Genomic DNA, 20,284 nt, shown 5'->3' on the forward strand with positions numbered 1-20,284 from the left:
ACCATCCCTGGAGGTATCTAAAACATGCACAGATGCGGCACTTAGGGACATGGGTTAATGGTGGGCTTGGCAGCCGTGGCCTAGCCATTGGACTTGATGGGTCTTTTGCAACCTAAATGTTTCTCTGATTTTCTGATTCTCTGGTTCTATGATACTGTGGCATGTGTGAGGATGGGGGAAGAGTCTACAGTAGATACCGTGAATAGCTAGGGAAAGTATGCAAAGCCTAGCTATTGCGCGTGCAGGACCCTTCCTCCACTCGCAAGTGAAAACCACCTCAGAGTTAAAAGCAACGTGCAAGCACGGTATTTGAAGTGAATACAAAAATGTCAGCTTTCAATGCTTTACCAGTTACAACACAATAAGAGACTAAGTGGAGCTGCTTCATATGTGTTTGTGCTTTAATATATCCAGAGTATAAAAGAGGTGTATTTTTCCTTTAAGGTCTTGTCATCGCTTTGAACAGACCTCCAGCACCATGGAGTAAATATTCTGGTAAATCTCCTACAGTTGTTTAAGACGGTAACAGGCCAAATCCATCCAAATACTGTTTTGAAGCAAGAGTAACTAAACTATGAAACAACACATCAGTAAGGTCAAATTTTGGAAAGTTCTTTTTTTAAAAAAACAGTACACACATATACCAATAATAAGAATACCTAACAGGCCAACTCTAATGGGTCAGGGTGCAAGTCAGCTACTGATGGCGTAATCCTAGGACAAGCCTCCCCTACCGAGAATTCACTGCATTTTCCCCTATCCTTTCTTTGAACCGAATAGCAGATAACGCCAGTCACTGCAAAGGCCAGTGGAACAGAGCCTGCTGATGTGATTGGTAAGGCAGTCCCACAGGTTCCTTTGAAACCATGGTCACGTTCCTAAAAGAAAAAGAAACCACCACTGTACTTCCTAATGAACCCATCAACTTAGCAGTCCTTACCCTTTCGCATTCTTAAAAAGACTAGGTAAATTCCTACATTAAATGTCTGTTCTGATAAACCACTATTATCTCCACCACACACAAAGAGGAAAATAGACTCATTTTCTATATGGCTACAATATAAGTTAGCAGCAAAGTTAAATTCAGAACTCTGAAGTACAAAACCAGACATACGTGCCCTTGGATGCAGCACAAGTTATTGAAAGAGAGAAAAGAATGGTTTTAGGCAACGAACCTGAGAATATATGTAATAAATGTTCAAGGAAGTTACACTAATATATTTAAACTTTCTGAGGAAAGCACTAGGTCTCCAGAAATAGTATATTATAAAACCTGCATAGAGTTCTTAGCTAAGAGCAAAATTGTCAGCGGCCTTGTTGAGGGAAGAAAATTTTTAAAAAAAGTACACTTTCAACAGGAAGTATTCTAGAGATGTGCAAGAAACTCCTGTAACTTGGCATTTCAGATTTCCAGGGCAATTAACTCCCCACTGTATCACATCACTTAACACTAATTAATTGCTAAAGATGTAGTTATGTAACTTACTGAGCTGCTAAGGATAAAACAACTCCTGAGCTCCCAAGACTTGAGTGGCACGCCAAATTAATATCAATGAAGCACAGGGATTTCGCCTCTCTTCTGAGATTGCCAAATCAAGCAGTCATTCTCCTTCCAGTGTCAACTAATGGGAACAAGTCAAGTAAACGTCAGTCAACTGCTGGAGTGCCTCAGCCCACCGCGGCACGGACAGCCTCACGGAGCGAAGGGCTCTGAGCAAGTCCTATCGTCGCTCTGCGTACAAAAAGGTCGGAGGGTTCACAGCATGGCACACTTGGAACCGGGTCCCCTCAGTGTGGCTCCCTGATACCTCCAGCTGTTTATTTCTTCAGGATAAATCCCAGCCTGCACCAATTACTGTATTACCTAGGAACATCTTTATTTTCAGGATAAGTATAAATCAGGGCATGTGTTAATTAATTCCACTCATATACAGCATGGCTTATGACTTACAGGTGGCATTGGCTTGGGGAAAACAAAACCAAAAAACAATGAAGTTTGAGTCCTCTGACCCGGCTGGATATTAGCTTAGGGACAGAGCCCAAATCCCTTTGTTGCCTTTGAAAAAAACTAACAAATTTTTTACAGCTCCAAAAAATGGTGCTAACATAGCGAAACAGGCGTGGAAGCTGAGTCAAGCAGCAGGCAGCTGAATTGCACTCCCAGGAACAGCCAACTGCTACCATTTATATAGTGCCTTCTGATTCCATGTGGGTGACTGATGTTTGATTACTCTGGAATATGGAAACAGTTTTTAATCATTTAAATAAATTACAATTTTGGATGGATGAACAGAGGCTGCATATGCACTCTGAAGCTCACTCAAAAAATACTGAGGAGAGAGTTTCAAGGTTCTGTCTGGATGAATTTAGGGGGAATGTGATCGTTCAACTCTTTTTACTGTTCTTCTAAAGGGCTTTAGATATGACATATTGCAAAGGCATTCTTCCCACAATCCTATTGATGTTGCTGGCTAGGGACAAAACCTGAAAAAACGAAGTGGATATGGTTCTGGTGCCTCAAACAGGCAAGTCCACTCAATTCCATACCGAAGCAATACACGAGGGCATTTGTCTTGCAGTGCTTAACAGTTACCATCTGTCTCACAACACACTGCTGCAGACTAACAAAGGTGTAACCGCAACTGACTCATTTTCAAGAGGACAAATGTAGGGACCTGGCACGGGAGAATCTGAAAAAAGGCCACAGGCTCTTTGGAGCTTCATTTTCTGACCATCCTGATGTTTGTTACAAACTCTATTCCCAGGCCTATGAATATACACAGTGCTGTACACAGTTATTCCCGGTATGCAACCGGTACCAGTGTGCAGAAAAAGGCCTCACTATCGGTGACCTTGAAAAGGTAGGTCGTCCAGCACACTGCTGCATCATTGACTTTGAACGTCTGACTCATAGCCACAGAAGCAATGCATGGACCTCCTTCACAAGCACAAAAAAGCTTGAGAAGTACCCAGCTTTGTAACCTGGGGGAAATTTGCTTAAAATTTTGGAGAGTTTGCCATAATGACAAAGTGGTTTTGTTGCCTTTTTGAGCTGTTCCAGGTAGCTCTCAATAAGGCCTTGCAATTGATCTTAGGTTAGGCAGCAGAGTAAAAGGTCTAGCAATCTTCCCTAAGACTTTCAAAAAAATCTATGCAGCTCTCAAACATTACAGAATTTCCCAGATATCTGTACCAATCGGCTTCAGCATTACACCAATTTCACAAGTTTCCTCTTCAGAATTATTGAGGCAAGGCTGGCTGTTCTGTCAGAAGCATGGCCACATCAGTGCAGTGTTTGACATAGGCTAATTTGGAACCACACATGAATGACAGAGTGCGCTTAAGAGAATCACTTAGGAAACCAATGCCACTGGGATGTGACGCTGTCTACCGTGACACCGTCAATGGGACATCATCTTCACAGTAGTGGAAATAGCCATGACTGTATCACCAGAAAGACAAACTGAAACAACGATTTTTGTCAGCACCAAGGCATATTTTGCTACTCTTTTGCCAAGTGCAACTCTCACTCATTAGGACTGGCCATAGCACTGGGGATAAATGTTTAAGAGATCCAGTTTAGTGGCTAGTAGCGTACAAAGTTTAGCAAGATACAGATAAGAATAATTTAGCTCTAAGTCCTAATTCTCTCTGTCTTACTTTCTTTTACACTGAATAGGTTTGAGAAGCAGGGATGTGCACTCGCAGGACAGCACATGGTGCCAGCACGGTCACAGACAGGAGACCACGCTGGTGGAATGCTACACCCGTGCGGCATGGCAGAACTATGCAGGAGCTGCCACAGAAGGAAACGCATCCCTCAGGATTGTTTTCTGGCAGAGAAGGTGAGCTATACTCCTAGATTTGTTAGACCATAACAAACAGAAAGTGTTTTAGAGATCTTTTTCATACTTTTTTCTTGAAAGCTGGATTGAACTATTGAAAATATTGGAAACACATGTTAGCTGGGGCCACCAAGCCCATCTCTGAGTAGGGGGATGTAATGAAGCTGCTTAAGAAATATCAAGCATAAGGCCAAAACTAACTCAGAGGAATGTAACATTCCAACCCAAACGGTTCGGAGAGCACAGAGCCTACCTCTTTTGACATAAGTGACCTACATCCTTCTGGTCAACAGAAAGATATAGAGCTAAATGTTCTCTGCTTCACTAAGGAGGAGGAAGAAGCTGTTTAGAGAATTTGCTTGCACCTTCTGGGAGCCCTATTGCAGAAACAGTCTTTGGAGAACTCTATTTGTGGCATAAGTGAGTTCAAGTACACAATAAGTAGAACAGAGAACACTTCTAGTTGATGGCATGATGGATTCCTAAAACAATGACAGCTCCCGCAAAGTTGCGCCCCCGTCACACAATTGAGAGTATGCTTGGGGTGACCTCACCGATAACTTCATCATTACCTCTCTCCCAGTTATGCATATCCGATACATTCTGAGGCTTGATTCCCAACCAAGCCTTTCTTCCTGCTATGCCTCAGTCTAATCAATTGTATAGGACTAATCCAGGTATTTACAGAAATGAAGAAAAGATTAAATTCATTTGTTATATGCCCGTTTATCTAGTATGATACAAAAGTGAGGAGGAAATCGCTAAATGACTGAACACTCGAGCTAATGTGTGATGAACTTTGTACATTACTTACAATAAGTAATGTTTAGCCAAGGGTACTACTTTGCAAATACATACAAACTTAATTTTAAAAGCATGGAAGCAGTTGCAATGAAGCTAGTTATATGTTTACAAGAGTATAGCCTATATTCTTTTAAAAAAATGCAGTTCTGCCTCCAACTATTTTTTCATAGATAGATTTTTAATTTTACACACTATTTTTGGATTAAGCATGGCATGACCCAGTAGACACATATGTTTAATATAAACCCAAGGTTTGACTAATTACTCACATAACAAATAGTGGAGATTTAAAACACATCGAAGCCTTCAGCACATATCATTTTTTATAAACAAGCATGAGTCTGTTCATTTTTCAAAATTAAATTTTCAAACTTGTCAGTTGATTAGAATGCTAAAAAGCACAATCACTTTGGATTAACAGATCAAGTTAATCATCACTGAAGAATAAAAATTGGGATGAAGTTACAAGCCTTAGAAATATAGGCTGATACTGGTAAAGTGACACACTTCCCTGATGTACAGAAGACTCAAACTCAAATGCTCAACATAATTTAGCATCCTATTATTCTCTCTTAGTGTTATACCTCATTTAAAAGTCATTCAAATCAACACGCTATTAAGAGTAAATAATCACACTAATTTAAAACCAAGCTTCTTTCAAGTACCTAACAACTGTATGTAGACTTTCTGCAAAAAAAGTTGCAGAACCACAGAAAACCAAGAGCTTACAAAGAAATCAGGGAGTCATTATGATTTTCTGAGGTGGGTATTATAAAAACATTATTGTGAATTCCCAAGAGTATCTATATGAAAGCTTCCTGAGAATTTTAACTTATGTTTTCCCCTTATCTGCCAGTGCTACAAATTCAACTTGAAATGTGCCAAGCTACATTCTTCCAAGTTCACACAGCATCACTAGTAATAAAATGTGTGTAATGAGAATTTCACAATTCTTCTGAGGAAGAATGAACAATAGTATACAGCACGCCCTAACTGCTAAGTTGGATCCACAGCAATAGTGGAATTATGAGAATGAAAATCAGCTATTAAGGAACTGCGCATAAACCAAAAGCACCCATTCTTGGGATGAAGAATGTGGCAATCCTTATATGCACTTCCAGAAAAACAAGAATGTGCAGTTTGTTGCCAAGGTTGTGTTGTTTAAAATCCAGTTTATAGATTCTATCCAGTTAGACTCGAAATCCAGCACCTGAGTTAGAAAGATAAAATTCAAAAGATTACTACTTGCAGTTATAACCTCAGCACTCCAATGTCAAAATAAACACTGACAAAAACCATGCAAATATGGCCTGGTTAGCAATACTTGCCCTGTCTACACATTGAAGTTACTTGTTTTAAAGTAACAAGCCCTATTAAAAGATTCAGATTATTTTTTCCTTCCAGATCAATGTCTGTTTTCAGACAGGCACACTCTTAATTAAAATTACTGAGGGAAGCTGATAAGTAGTAAAATACTGTCTTCACAAATCTGAATTTAGTTTGTTGGCAGAACTCTAAAACAATACATTATTTATGAACTGCATGCAGTTACATGTATGCATATTTTACAGATTTAATATAATGGATCCAATCATTTGGAGGGATTGCAAGAGCTCAGATTAAAGCAAGATGTCACATATCATATTAGATACAAAGCCAAAATTTAATGAGACAAGTAAAGGTCAGAGCAGCACACTGCAGTTTCCATTTGATAGCCACACTCTTCTTGTTCTTAAGCAAGCATTATAACTTCAATTTTAAACACAAATCAAAACTAAAAGTTAGTGTAAAAGGATAAACCTAATGCCAAGATCACCAAAGCAAACAGGAAAGTTCAACTTCAGTTTCCTTTCTAGAACCTAAAGGATTGCAATTCAGTTCATCATCTCTAGTCCTCACTTTCTTAAGTATTATCAAGCAATTTTCAGTGAATAACGCCTGGTTAATTACAGCTTGATCCAGCAAAGTTATTAACAGTCCCTACTGGTGGCTTAAGGAAAAAACCAAAAAAAACCAACCAAAAAAAAAACCCAACCAAAAAAAAAGGACAAACTGTGGCTAACAGTAACATACCACCCCTGGAAGCCTATTGCCTGCATTTTTACCGATAATCTGGACTCCAACTGCTTTCTGTGTTGTACTGCACTCGGGGCAGCCCTTTACCACTATTCCTCCTCCCCTCTCCCCATTCTTTACGGTCTGTCTCTACCTTTCCACTCAGTACTAATATTTCAGTAAGACTTCTCCTTAAGGCCTTAGAAGTACTCAATCTTTTCTGGTTAGCCATCTTGTCTTTTCCAGGTGAACAAATTTACACCCAAGAAAGATCAGATGGACATAGAAAAGCAGATTGGTCAGGAAGAAACAAGGACAGGACAGTGAGGGATGAAGAATCAGAGCAACATCAGGATTTTTATACTTTTTTTTTTTTTTTAATTTCCAGAGTACTTATTTCCCATCCTCTCAGTTTTGTCTTTTCCCTCACATGCTTTTTGGTCTCCACTTTCTTCACTTCTGTCTTTATTCTTCTGCTAATATGAATTAGTATTTCCAAGATGTAATTTGCTGTTAATTTCAACTCATTAAGGAATGACTAAACTGCAACCTCATTTATTTCATGCTTTCCATTTTTATGCCCATTACTGTCATTTCTAGAATACATCAATCACTTTGCCACCCTCTACCCCCCCTTCACCACAACAAGTGTTGGGTCAAGCCAAAAGAATTTTGACTTTCTCACTCTTTACAGATCAGTATATGTTCAAACAACTTCAGAATCCCAGAGACCTTGAACATAAACATCTATCTCACTGGCTTTAGTTCTGCTCTTCATTACTTTTATATTGCCCTTGGTACTCCCTTTCACCATTGTCAGGTATTTTTTAAAAAAATATTATTGTACTTATAAAAACACTTACATAACGCACTTCAGAAAATAAGTGTGCTAGTTTTGGCCGGGTGTGATATTTCTGGGTTTCTGCCCCTTCATCATTTATCTTCCATGCTCTCAATTCTTATTCTAACAGTCTTCTGTATTTCTTTTGCAACAGAACAGTTTCTCATTTGCTCCCTCCTTTCCTTCTACAGAGCTTTCACTCTAATGTATGTTTTCACTTCACTTCTGTATGTCATTTTGCAAAAACGTGCCTTCTCCATTGTACATCAGAAGCATTTCTAAAAAAAAAACCAACCAAAACAACCTTTCTGTTGTCTCTGATCTGTCCAGATCTTTTTCTGACCCTGCTGAGACACCCTGTCCTCAGCTCCCACTTTGGGCAGGCAACATTCAGCTTTTTGATTCTCAAAATGCTCTCCAACCATCATTCACTCCTGCAGTGTGAACACACACTCTACTTCGGCTCTGCTGCAAGACAACATTGAAAAAATACCAAGATTCCCTTTAGTGTCTTACCTGCCAAATCCTTCCTTCAAGGCTGTTCTTCAGATCTTCCCTTTCTGTTAACACACTAGGAAAAAAAATACCTAATTCTATGCTTCACAGCTTGACAGCAATACTGGTTAATTCTTTGTGAACTTCTAAATTCTTCATCTCCTTAGTTGATGCTGCTTTAAATTTTCATTCCAAGTTTTCTTCATAATTCAGAGCTTCTTCCTATTGCCTCTTTCTGTGATTAACATCTCAAATATCTCACACATGATAAATACAGTATTTGTAACACTCCTTCCCCCCCCCCCACCCCCCCCCCCTTTTTGTTTGTTTTGTTTAAGAAGCTAGCTTATCCTTTTCAGGAACAGAGAGCATCTTTCTTGAATAGCTCTCACTATCTTTACAGATACAAAAAAATATCCATAATATATGACTATGTACACCAGAAGCAATGATCACCATACATGCAAGCAAGCATATGATGGTTTCATTTTTCCTTTTTAAACACATTATATACTGTGAGTTTCCCCACCCATTTTGCCTTTGGGTATTTTTGTTCAACAGTGTTGCCTTTCTGACCCTTAAAGCAGCAGACTATTTGTAACAAACAATTCAATGACGATTGGAGCTGCTCCTTAAATTCTTTCTTTTTTTTATTCCTATCATTTTTACTAATTGCTCTCCAATTTTCCTACCACACTCCTTAAGAATATTATTCCTGCTCAGAAATGAACTTCTAAAACAGCAATTGCCAGACTTCAGAGGCCATTTGTTCATTTCCAGCCACTCTACACAGCTGTATTCCACTGCCATCAGGCTTCCAAGGATTCTTTTTTTATCATGCCATTATTTCTCATCAACTTCCAAACAGCTGAACTAAACTTCTTTAGTTTACCTCTCAGTTTTTAGCATACTTCAAGTTTTTCCCATAAAGTAACAGAAGCTGAAAAAATAAGAGCTGTATTCTTAGGATTTCTTCCCCACATGTCTTCTTGCAAAGAATCCACATCCACTTCGAATGTGGCTATCTCAGAGCTCTGAAATTCATTGGTCCTTTACTTCTCAACCACCAGTCAGGCTTCCTGAATCTGACTTTGCTACTTCCCATTACTTTCAACAAATAAAGATACATTTAAATTATTCAGATCTAAGATTACTTACACACTCATTCTCTCCAATAAGCCAATGAATATTGCTGCAAAAATTCTTCCAGAATGTCTAGTTTAATTTTTGGTTACATTTAAACTATTTTTTCTTATCCTCACATTTTTTTCTTCTGCTAAAGTTTCTTTTAAAATACCCAGAATTGTCTGGTTTTTTTTCTTCCCGCTCTCTCTCACCCTCCCATCTCTGGTTTTAAAGCCTCTTAGTGATGTTATGTTATTCATGCACAACTGTTTGAAGTTTCAATCTTGTTTGAGACAAAAACTAAGAGATGACAACCCTTCTGGAGACAAATACAATTCCAGATGGCAACTGGAGCTGAATGAGCTCCCAACTCAGAGCCAAGGTAAAGGAAAAGTTCACTGACAAAACCCAATTGGCCTAAGAAAGGAGCGCTGACACTGAAACCCCTACATTTCATTGATTTAAGTTTCATCTGTTTTCATTGACTTATATAAGTTCTGGGTATTTCATAGAAGAATTCATTAACAAGACCCGGACTGGTAAGTTCAGAGAGCTAAGTATGAGGCACAGTTTACTAATAAATTATTAGCTGATGCCAAAGAGGTCACTTCAAAGAAAGCTGGAAACAAAATCCTAGGCTCTTCGAGTACTTCGAAATTTAGAAACTCTGATTTTACCAAATGCATTTCCTACTAAGACATCCTCAATCTAGATGCAGGAATGGAAGTAGACTTTCATGCCTCTGAATTAATTCACAGTTGCCGAACTCCATCCAGAATGTCGACCTCTAATCAGCTGTCACGGAAAAGACAGCACCTCTACACCAGCCCCACAGGTTAAGCAACAGTCATACTGACACAGAAAGAACCCATTAACTTCAGCTCTCCTGATGCGGAGGGTTTGTTTTTTTTTTTTAAGTATCAGAAGCAAAAAAATTGGCTTGACCACATCATAAAAAAGACAAACACCAACCAAACCAAAAAGCTCTGAAAGCTGTCTGTATTTAAAAAACATAACCCTTTATGAATTAGAATGGTATGTACACTTTAAACACATGCAACTTAGATTTCTCTTTGTTGTCAAATATTTTTACCAGAAATATTTTCAAGACATTGGGGTTTCAGAAAATGAACACCTTAGTAAAGAAGCAGCAACTATTTTATACCAAGGAGCAACAATTATTACTATAATGAATTCTTCCTTTTTATTGGCAGGGCAACCTTTGTTAAATTGAAACTTAATTTATTCCAAATGTGCATTTAATGCTATCTGGCAGTAAGTTTTAATTATATAGGAAGTTTGGAGGTTTATAAGCTTTTTGTTAATGATCCTGGCTTATTAATACAGTTTGTATATTTTTATTTATAGGATTTGTACATCTGTCACATCTAAAAATACATACACAGAAACATGCTTAAGAGTACTGTTACAAAAGCCTACTTCAGTTATAGAAAAGCTCATATACCTGAAACCCCATTCATCATTACTGTAGCCAGAAACATTACCCTAGTATTAAAAAAAAGTTTTACATTACAATTGCTAATGGACAAACTTTCAAGGTCTTACAGAAGAAATGTGGTTAGAATCAGAGAATGACGCAGGGACCTCTGCAGGTCTCTAGTCCAACCACCACTCAAAGCACGGCCAGCCTCAAATTTAGATCCCGTCACCCAAAGAGACTCACCCTGGTAAGATGCAAAAATCTCCAAGCACAGAGATTCAGCAACTTCTCTGTTTAACCATTCTTACCGTAACTTTTTTCTCCTCCCTGGAAGACTCTTAACACCAGCTAGGGATCCTATCCTTGCCTCTTATCCTTCTGCCGTAACCTTTGACAAAAGCCTGGCCCAGTCTTCCTTAAAACCCTCCTTTTCACTCCTAGGTACACTGTAGTTGTAACTATAACCTTAACAGAAAGCGTGGGAGAAGAATAAAGAGCACAACTTCAAAATAAATCATGTCAAAAAAACCAAGCATAGGCTAAGCAACAGAATCACCCACTCAGTAGTGCTCATGACAAATACAGACAGTACAGAGCATGAAGTTGATTCAAACTCAACACTACAAATTATCAATAATTCTTTTTAAGGAAGAACAAACCTGGGCCACTTTAACGGAATTTTGAGTTGAACCACCAGCATGATATTCTACTTTGAACTTTTTCACAAGTTCTTCAAATCTGTTAAAAAAAAAAGTTGAAGAAAAAAGTTAAAACTCTACAATTTATTTTTTTTTTCAAATGCAGACATGAACATTAGAAGTAGATGACAACATGTTATTTGAAAAGAAGAAATTCAGATACACTAGCTGTTACACATGGTGCAAGCTGAGAACATCTATTCAGATTTTGTCCAAATTACAAAGCAAAGTGTGACGTCAACTGGAATCCTTCACCTTAAAGTTGAAAGGGGAGTAAGTAACTGGGAAAACCCGTTATCTGAAGGATTAGTTTGATTGAAATTAACTGTTTACATTGATAAAATACATACTTGAAGAAAAATTATACCAATAAAGACATTCAGATACTTACTCCAACTCATTAAAGCTAGAAACAGAATGTAAAATTAAGTGAGAAGATTGAGGAGATCTGGTGTCTATTTCAAAATTAACTTGACCCAAACAACGGTGCTACGTTTTAAGTTTTCATATGAAATAGTATGTTTTGAAAGGTGAAGAACTTCTATGAAAAAATCTACTAGTATCTGGGAAAATCTGATAACAGAAAAGCCAAGCGTTTCTAGATGAGCTTTCAAATCCTTCAAGTCATACTACTACGAAAACATAGCATTTTCTGATGACATGCAGTAGTACATTATTACATTTGAAGGTTAAAACAAGTACTTAATTTTAACAGAAGTATCTACCCTCACATTTCAGGTCAAACTTTAGGGTTAAGACCCAGATATAAGACATTCTTCCTTGTGTAGGATAATGTTTGGCATCTCTGATGACAGTACCCCAACAGCTTCAAGACCCGGCGTTCCCTCCAGCCACAGGCTGCAGAAAAGGGCAGTATCACACAACAGGCGACGAGAACGAGGAGGGGTGAAGGCTGCGAGGAGGCTGCGCACAAGTACTGCATCGTGCCTTTAAGTTCTAAGCACACTTCAAAATGAGTGGGTTGAACAGCAGGATTAATAACCTCAAAAGACATTATATTCAGAAGGACGGACTCCAGCAGGCAAGTTAAAATGTTTACTGTAAAATATGTTTGCACATTTGAGGCTCAAAATGACCTCAAGGTCAACCCTAATTAATAGCAAAGACTTGCCCTTAAGGTCTATTAACTTTAGATGTTTACCTTTAACAAATGAAGCTTGCCCAGTCAGATGTATTTTGACATATTTTATTTACCTTTAGCATCTTCTAAAAGATGATTGACACAACTTTATTTTAGACATGGTGAAAAATGAACACTATCTGCTGCCTTACCCTTCTCTCCCCTTCACAGCCCCAGTCTCCTTGTAGTACATGAACAACTGCTTTGAGGATAGATTTGTCAAATAATGACTAGTTTGTTTAAAAGGTTTTGATTTTCAATACCGTGTTACTAATAAGAGCATTTTTATTTCTGCAGTACTTTTCATTTAAAATGTTTGAATAACGAGCTACTCACCTTAGCAAACTACCTATGGGCAGACAATTAGAAAGAAGCAAGAACTAAATTACTACATGTGCTTTTCACAGTTATACACACTACTAATTATCCACCAATTCCATGTCAAGCAATTGAAACCTCAAATGATAGCAAGTAGCTGAGAGTGGGGAAAAAAATAACCAAAAGCAACAGGTCTCCTCACAATTGCTTCTCAAGCAGAGACATACAAACTGTCATAAACCAATTAAGTATTTGGCAACATTTTTTTTCTTTAATGGACATGTTACCTTTTCAATCAATTTGAGTGTGTACTGCCCAAATCATATGGTTATTTTTTTATTCTTGTATATCTACATGGATACCGATATTTTAATTCCTTTACCTAAAGACCTTTGATGTTTCTCGGCCCATATTATTTAATGGCATGTTAAACCTTGTGAAGTTAAGATACTGTAGTTCATCACCTATGTTAGCTCTAAATCTGGATGAGTATGTGTTTAAATACTGATCTGGTGGTTTGAATGATAAAATAGGTGGTATTTGAATTTTGGGAAAAAAGTTGGAAACAACCTTGAAATACTGTCTGCATTATGAAGATTTCAAGGTGACAGCTATGTAATCTCAGAAATAATCCGAACAAATTACTTGACAATTACTTGACAGAATAAGACAAGCAATGGCAATAGACTTTCACTATTTCACACTGAACACTAGAAGACCTAACTTATTTTCTTTGAATTAAGATAATAAACTCCACACCTCCAAAGTTCTCTTACAGAAAACAGAAAAAGAGCTTGTACAAATGAAAGTAATTTTTGCTAGTCATTTTCTATGACACATCAAAAGGATGATATAAATTGCATGTTGTTTTAATTCACAAGAGCCTGAAAACCAAGTTGTATCAAGAATGACCTCAAAATAAAGAGTGCCAATAGCTTTTTATCTTAAGATGATGAACAGTTAGATGGACATTTTTCAAAATGTCAGCAGATGGCACACGCAGTGTAGGAACACTGACTTTGTCACTGTCTGCCATATGTCTGACCTGCAAAGAGAAGACACTACCATCCTAGCATGCCTCAAACGTGGTATTTGCTTTTGCAAAACTCTCCATTTTAAGGAAGTTCAACCACAGAAACTGCTCTGAGGCCTGGGCATGCTAAACAGAGCTTCTGTGTATGCTTCAGGACTAAGCTGTTATCACACTTTGGATAATTCAAGAAAATTAGAACCTTATGAGCAAGACTGAATAATATTTTTGTTTCACGTTCCGCAATTGTTGGCCTTTCTCTGAGTATTTTTTAAGGCTGTGCTGTATCTGAGAACTGTGACCTTTCTCCTGACCTAGCAATATACCATTACCTTAAATAACGGAATAATAAATCCCACTATCAGCACCATATAGAGGGGCCCCTATTTTTGGTACGATGAATTTGTTCACCACATTACAGCATATTTTAACAAAAACAAGTTTGCATTTGCAGCAGCATATGTTTTCAGCTGTGATCCTGCTGATCAACTCTAGCACTGACCAAAGAGGGTATGTTAATGTTTTGCTCAATTATACTAAAGGCAATAACACTTGTCAGTTGCTTTCTTTTTCCCCCCTCCCCTTTTTAAAAAAAGGGTTGACTCCTAATTGAACTTGATACTTGAAGGTGAGCCTTTTCAGTAGCTTCACTTTTGACAGAATTAATGGCTATCAGAATAAAACAGAAAGGGGTAATGGAAGAAGCTACTATATAAAGAATACAAACAAGAATGACAATAATGTTTTTATGGTTTTGGGTTGGTTTTTTTAAACAAAATACACCTCGTTACATGACAGGAGGTAGAGGCTTATTTTTTAGAGGCACAGACTCCTCTCACGTATGCCACACCGTTACCTCAAACGGGAGAGCACTGTTAGCATTTCCCCCCAGTATTATCACTGCTGACAATTTCACCACCCTGTTTGTCACTCAAACCATTCATAACATAAGCATCACTACGCATCTCCTCTGTACCAAACGATGTTTAAACCTTACACTGTTCTTCCTCGTAGCACATCTTAAAAAGCACAATTTACTGTGCTATACAGATCCCTGCAAAGCACTACGCTGCTGAACATACCATCCTTCATTTGGTACATTCAGATTTACAACAGCCTCTGGGCACAAAGCAGTCAATAAAACCACCTTTTCTCTCACTAACCCATGGTATCATCCAATGTCCAGTTACTAGAATTTTCCATGAAAATTAGCAAATCTGCTTTTAATCTTCCATCAAACTATCTTTCAGCATAACATCTACAGAAAGTCATCAGCAAGGCTGTGCGATTTCCCAAGGCTATTCTCCAGCCTAACGACTGGGGCAACTCTCTCCTGGATCAATACCCATCTCTCATAACTCACTTTTACACACAAAATCTGAGGCTTTTTGGAGCTGGGACTATCTTGTTCTACATTACAGAGCAACAAGTACAGCCATGTTTGGCTCACCATGGTTTCAAAACCAAACTGACAACAAAAATAAGCACATAAAACACTCCCTACAACTGAAGGCAGACAACGGAAGGCAGTGGAGCTAGAGAAAGGAAAACTAACGCAATTCAAGTAATGCTGTTAAGTTTTTAGACACAATTTATATTGGACTACAAAGTAACTCCTGAAGAGCAAAATGGCCACAGAATATACCCAACATTTAGCTGTCTTATATAGAGCGCACACCACGAAAATACACTTCTGACGCATTTGTCAGAAGCTACTTATCTGCACCAAGTAGAGAAAGGTAATCTCTTGTTTTTCAGCAGGGTGTGTTGCCCTGGATATCTTTTGATGTATCTGCTTATTACCCAAGATGCACTCAATAGCATACATCAGCAGGGAGCTACACTTTAAAAAAATCAGCTGCCAAAAACAGCTAGAGAGGAGAGAAAAAATTATTTTTGCCCTTTTTGCTTTTGTATGCCAGATATTGACAGCCAGAATGTAAGACAAAAATCTGGTTATTTTGTACCATAATATTAGAGCATTTCCAACGGATTGTACATTTTTGTTTGGTGTTATAAAAATCTGTGAAAACACTAAGACAGGAACCTCTTAATCAACAAAAGGTTGCTAACCGCACATGAGGCTGTAACTTCTTTTTCTTTGGAAGGAAGTTGGGGCTGGGCAGGCAGCCTTTGTTGATACCCCTAGAGAGGATGGCAGACTAGGATTTGGTATGTTTTCCAGCTACTGGATGAATTTTAATTAGATTTTAATTACAAATCATAATTAACGGTGATTCTGACACCTTTCCTAGATATTTATTTTTACTTGCAAGAACTAGTCATATTAAGACACGACAATAGCTGAAGTGTTCAGCTGTGAGGAGAACCAGACTAATACACTGGCAGTTAGATGTCTGATCCATTTAATTGTGGTTTTTTACACCTACCTAAGTCTTCAAATTAAGTAACCTGTGTCAGAATATCTATGAAATCACTCCATAAATTACAGAAAAAAACCCACCACCCATGAGGAGACAGTGAGCATCGTATCATATAACCTGTTTTAATAATACTAAAAGCTCAGTAACACTACCAAAAGAAATACCAAATGTTATTCCTTTTTTTTTTTTTTTTTTTTTAAATACCCTCAAGGAATAAATCAACACAAACAACTAAATAATGCCAAACCTCCATCCTGATTGTTTCACAGGGCACGGCAGAAGTAGTTATGCATACATCTGGACAAGCCTGTCATCTGTCACATTCTCAGTTTCATCGCAGCCTGGGCCGGTGCCAGAACAAGGCAGGCAGCCACACCACCAGGCAGATGGGGCACACGTTGGAGGGAGACGGCCTCCCCAGGTCAGCGTTACCAGGCAAGCTGAAGCCCTCAGAATTTGATCCTAAGTAAAATCTAGTTCAGATTTAAGGAAAACCCGTAGTCTCAAGATGCAAACGTTATAATTAAAGCACAGGGTATTATTTTGCAACAGAAGTAAAAGGGGAAATACTTTAGGACAAAACCCGTGCGTTAGAAGAAAAGTAATTCATATTTTTAGCTCTGAAGGTGTACCTAATTTACCTAAATTGTACAACTTTGTGTTCAAAGTTCAAGCCCTAGAAAGGGTAGTTATATATATGAACTACTTCATCCCTAGTCTTTGACATATAACCAATTAAGATTGAGATGCAGATATAATTGGTTGTTCTTACTTAAAATTGGGACCCCAAAGAGCAAAAATACTGCCTTTTGGAAGGTACAATCACAGAGGTACATGAGAAAACTTTTAACAGCTGCTTGGCAATGACTGACTTTATGCAGAGCTAGCTCTTCTCCTTATTAGCTTGGCACAGAATTAAAGAGTTGGGAAAGGGTAGGGGAGTAGAGGGGAAGAATGAAACATGCTAAAGAGGAAGTATTGGAGACAGGTTAGCAGTACGGACATGTAACACAACAGAAAGCTAAATGTGTTAGGAATATGATTGCTACAATTTAATACAGCACATTATCATATTTTTCCTCTTTTATTTACTAGAGTTCAGAAAGCAGTGACTCTCCGTGGAAGTATTTACTGCTACAAACCAGAATTTCACATCAAGTATTTTCCTAATCACCTCATCCAAACAAACAGCAAATGAGAAAAGCCAATAATTCCAACCAGGTTAGGATTATGAGTACCAAATGTTAATATATGAAAGAAGGAAAAAAATGCATAAGCAAATTGCAAGATTCATAGCTTTGAAATATTTTACCACAAGTGAGGTTGAAAAAAAAAAAATGCACTTAAATGTCAGTTTGATAAAAGCCAAAAGAACATTTTCCACATGTGTTTGCATTTAGGCATATTGAAACAAGATGGAAAAAGTAACAGTCATTCAAATGTAAGGTTAAAACATCAGCTCTTAAGGATCATGATTTAAAGAAATTTCTCAAAGTAATTTTTTTTCTTTCCTCAGCAAAGAGTCAAGCAAATTTACGCAAGTGTTCTTGAAAAGCCCCCTTTATTCCAGATTATCTGGTTGTCTTCCTCCCCTACATTATCTCAAAAACGTACAAGATAACACTCAGAAGCACTGCCCACCACAAGGCAAGTATTTCTGTCGATATTCTGAAATGCTGTAGGAAAATGAGAAGGAAAACTATACCACTAGATTATTAAGAGATTACATTTCTGATTCTAACTGTCACTAAACAGTACAAATATATATATACACATTATATATACACAGAGTACCTTCACAAACTGTAAAATCAGTGTATTACGACTACTATACACTGATAGTATATTCAGATATTCAGATAGATATTCAGAGATACCATTAGAGAATTCCTGTCAGTTCAGTAATTGACTACAAGCTTACAGTTTCCTCCCACTGTCTTTTTGGGAGAAGATCTTCCAAAAGATCAGCTAAGACTCAAAAATTCTGCAGACACCTCTAGGGATTTGCCCCAATAATTTTTCTTGAAAATCACCATAACCAGAAATAGCTCCCTGCCCTTATGCAAAGCCAGTAAGGATGAAAAGACATTGCAGGCAGGCAAAACTACAAACCATTTACCTTCTTCATTCCTGGATGCACCAAAATATGTTCTGGAGCAGTAAGGAACAAGGTCATTTCCTTTGTTATTTCTCAGCAGTATTACAAAAACATTTACACTTGCTCCTGATGTTCTCAGTATACATTTGGCAGCTTGCATACAACAATACTACTTCCAAAAAACTTGTCATTATCTGTTTGCTTCTCATAAGTAGCATGGGAAGAATACATGCTTTCTGAGAAGTAACAGTAATTTTTTTGTGTATAAATTTCCTCGCTAACTAACCAATGAAATGGCAAGTGGTTTATTTTATTAGGAAGTAGTACACTTCTTAACCCTTTGAACATCAATAATCTTGTCTATCCTACAATAAAAATGCAGGAACACTGACTGGTTTTGAAAATAATACAAGGTTTACAAAATTAAAAGCAAATTAGAGATCATAATGCTAATTATGCAACAATCATGTGAAGCTGCAATAGATGCTTCCCACTTGGCACAGTCGAAACCAGGTGTTAACTGTCAATAAACCTTTAGTGAATGCTAATCAAAACTGCTGTTTCACAAGCATCAACTTACTCCAGCTCACATCAAAGTGAAAATTTGTTTAACTTAATATTTGCCAAGAATATTTTAATATTAAAAGTATTCAGTCAGCAAGAGATCTTAGGCCTTATCTGTGCTACGATTTAGATTATCTAAAGCTGTAGTACAAATCATATTAAGTTGCCTGTAAAAAAAGAGCTAAGAAAAAAAAAAAAAAAAAAAAAGATGTATGGACACTCAGACCTGACAGAGAAAAATATTTTATTGTGCTTTTATCTATAAACACAGAGCAGTAAAAAAAAAGTTAACCAAGTTGCAAAGTTTGAGCTCTAATTCAGAGTTGATAAAGTATTACGAAGTTCTGCAGAGCTACTCCAAAACTAAACTATAATCTAATTGTTTCCATTCATCACTCGGATTAAGAAGCATTTTATCTGCCTAATTTGTCTATTAACAAAGTCCAAAACAATAGTGGCAGTTGTTAACCACAATCTAAATCAATTTTTTGTTCGTACAGTAATATAAATGGTTCATGTCAATTTGACTATACTACTGAAACATCCATTTTTCTTCACCTCTTGTGTTATTCTACATTCTTTTACATCAGTAACCAGTGAGTAAATTTAAACCAAAAAAATATTCTAAATACACAAAGATCTTTAAGTCGACCAAGATGACAGTATAAAGCCACTCTAATCTCCTATTAACATGCAGTGAACTATAATAATTTTCCTCATGAACAAATAAAGAGTGCAGAAAACCCTGCTTTAAGCACAACCGACAGTAAATACCAAGATTTCCATTTTAGTTCTCTGTAACTTCCCTGCTTCTCAAGACAGCTCTGTCTTGAATATCCCGTAAGACAGTCACCTACTGATACTGAGTAATAACATTAATTTCGATACCTCAGAAACACAGGCAATATTTCTTACCGCAAGCGCACAAGCATACTCATAAATATATTTCCTTTTTTAAGCTCTTGATAAGTGATGCACCCGCATCTTCATTTTCATTAGGTGGTACTGGAAATTACAGAAGGAATCAACTCTTTTATTATCAATATCTTCGGATACTTGAGGGGGGAAAAAAAGATATTTGAGAGAGAAGGAACCAAAACTGTTCAGAATAGGTAACACGGAAACACATTACTTTCACTTTTGGAAAACACCAAAACCTAGGTCTCCTACAAGTAAGAGAATTTACACTGGTGGGATGACACCCAAGGACTGGATAATAGAATACAGTGCTCCCTGAAAAGATGCATGAATTGCCTACTAAGGAGACAGTTACCGGACCATCTATAGAGTCAGTATATTCAAACTACCCATAAACAATTGAGATGAGGATTTGGAAGCTGTCTAACCACAGCAACCTCATGTTTAGGAAAAGTTAATTCTGTCTGCTAAAACACAGGGTAAGCTTTCCCATGCAAACTTCCATGCTACTGAAGTTAAATTGATTC

The 20,284-nt window shown here is 37.5% G+C and overlaps 1 protein-coding gene across 4 annotated transcripts in view; it reads right to left on the minus strand.

The window, feature by feature from the left end:
- The window catches only part of ADK (adenosine kinase), a 299,689-nt gene that overhangs the window by 199,096 nt on the left and 80,309 nt on the right, over positions 1–20,284 (minus strand). For all 4 annotated transcript variants that reach the window (XM_056350951.1, XM_056350952.1, XM_056350953.1 and 1 more), the window contains exon 4: positions 11,266–11,344. In XM_056350951.1, coding sequence (XP_056206926.1) covers positions 11,266–11,344 — 79 coding nt within the window. The remainder of the gene's footprint in view (positions 1–11,265; positions 11,345–20,284) is intronic.

This window comes from Falco biarmicus, chromosome 9 (genome assembly GCF_023638135.1).
Source record: "Falco biarmicus isolate bFalBia1 chromosome 9, bFalBia1.pri, whole genome shotgun sequence".
In the NCBI taxonomy this organism is placed as follows: Eukaryota; Metazoa; Chordata; class Aves; order Falconiformes; family Falconidae; genus Falco; species Falco biarmicus.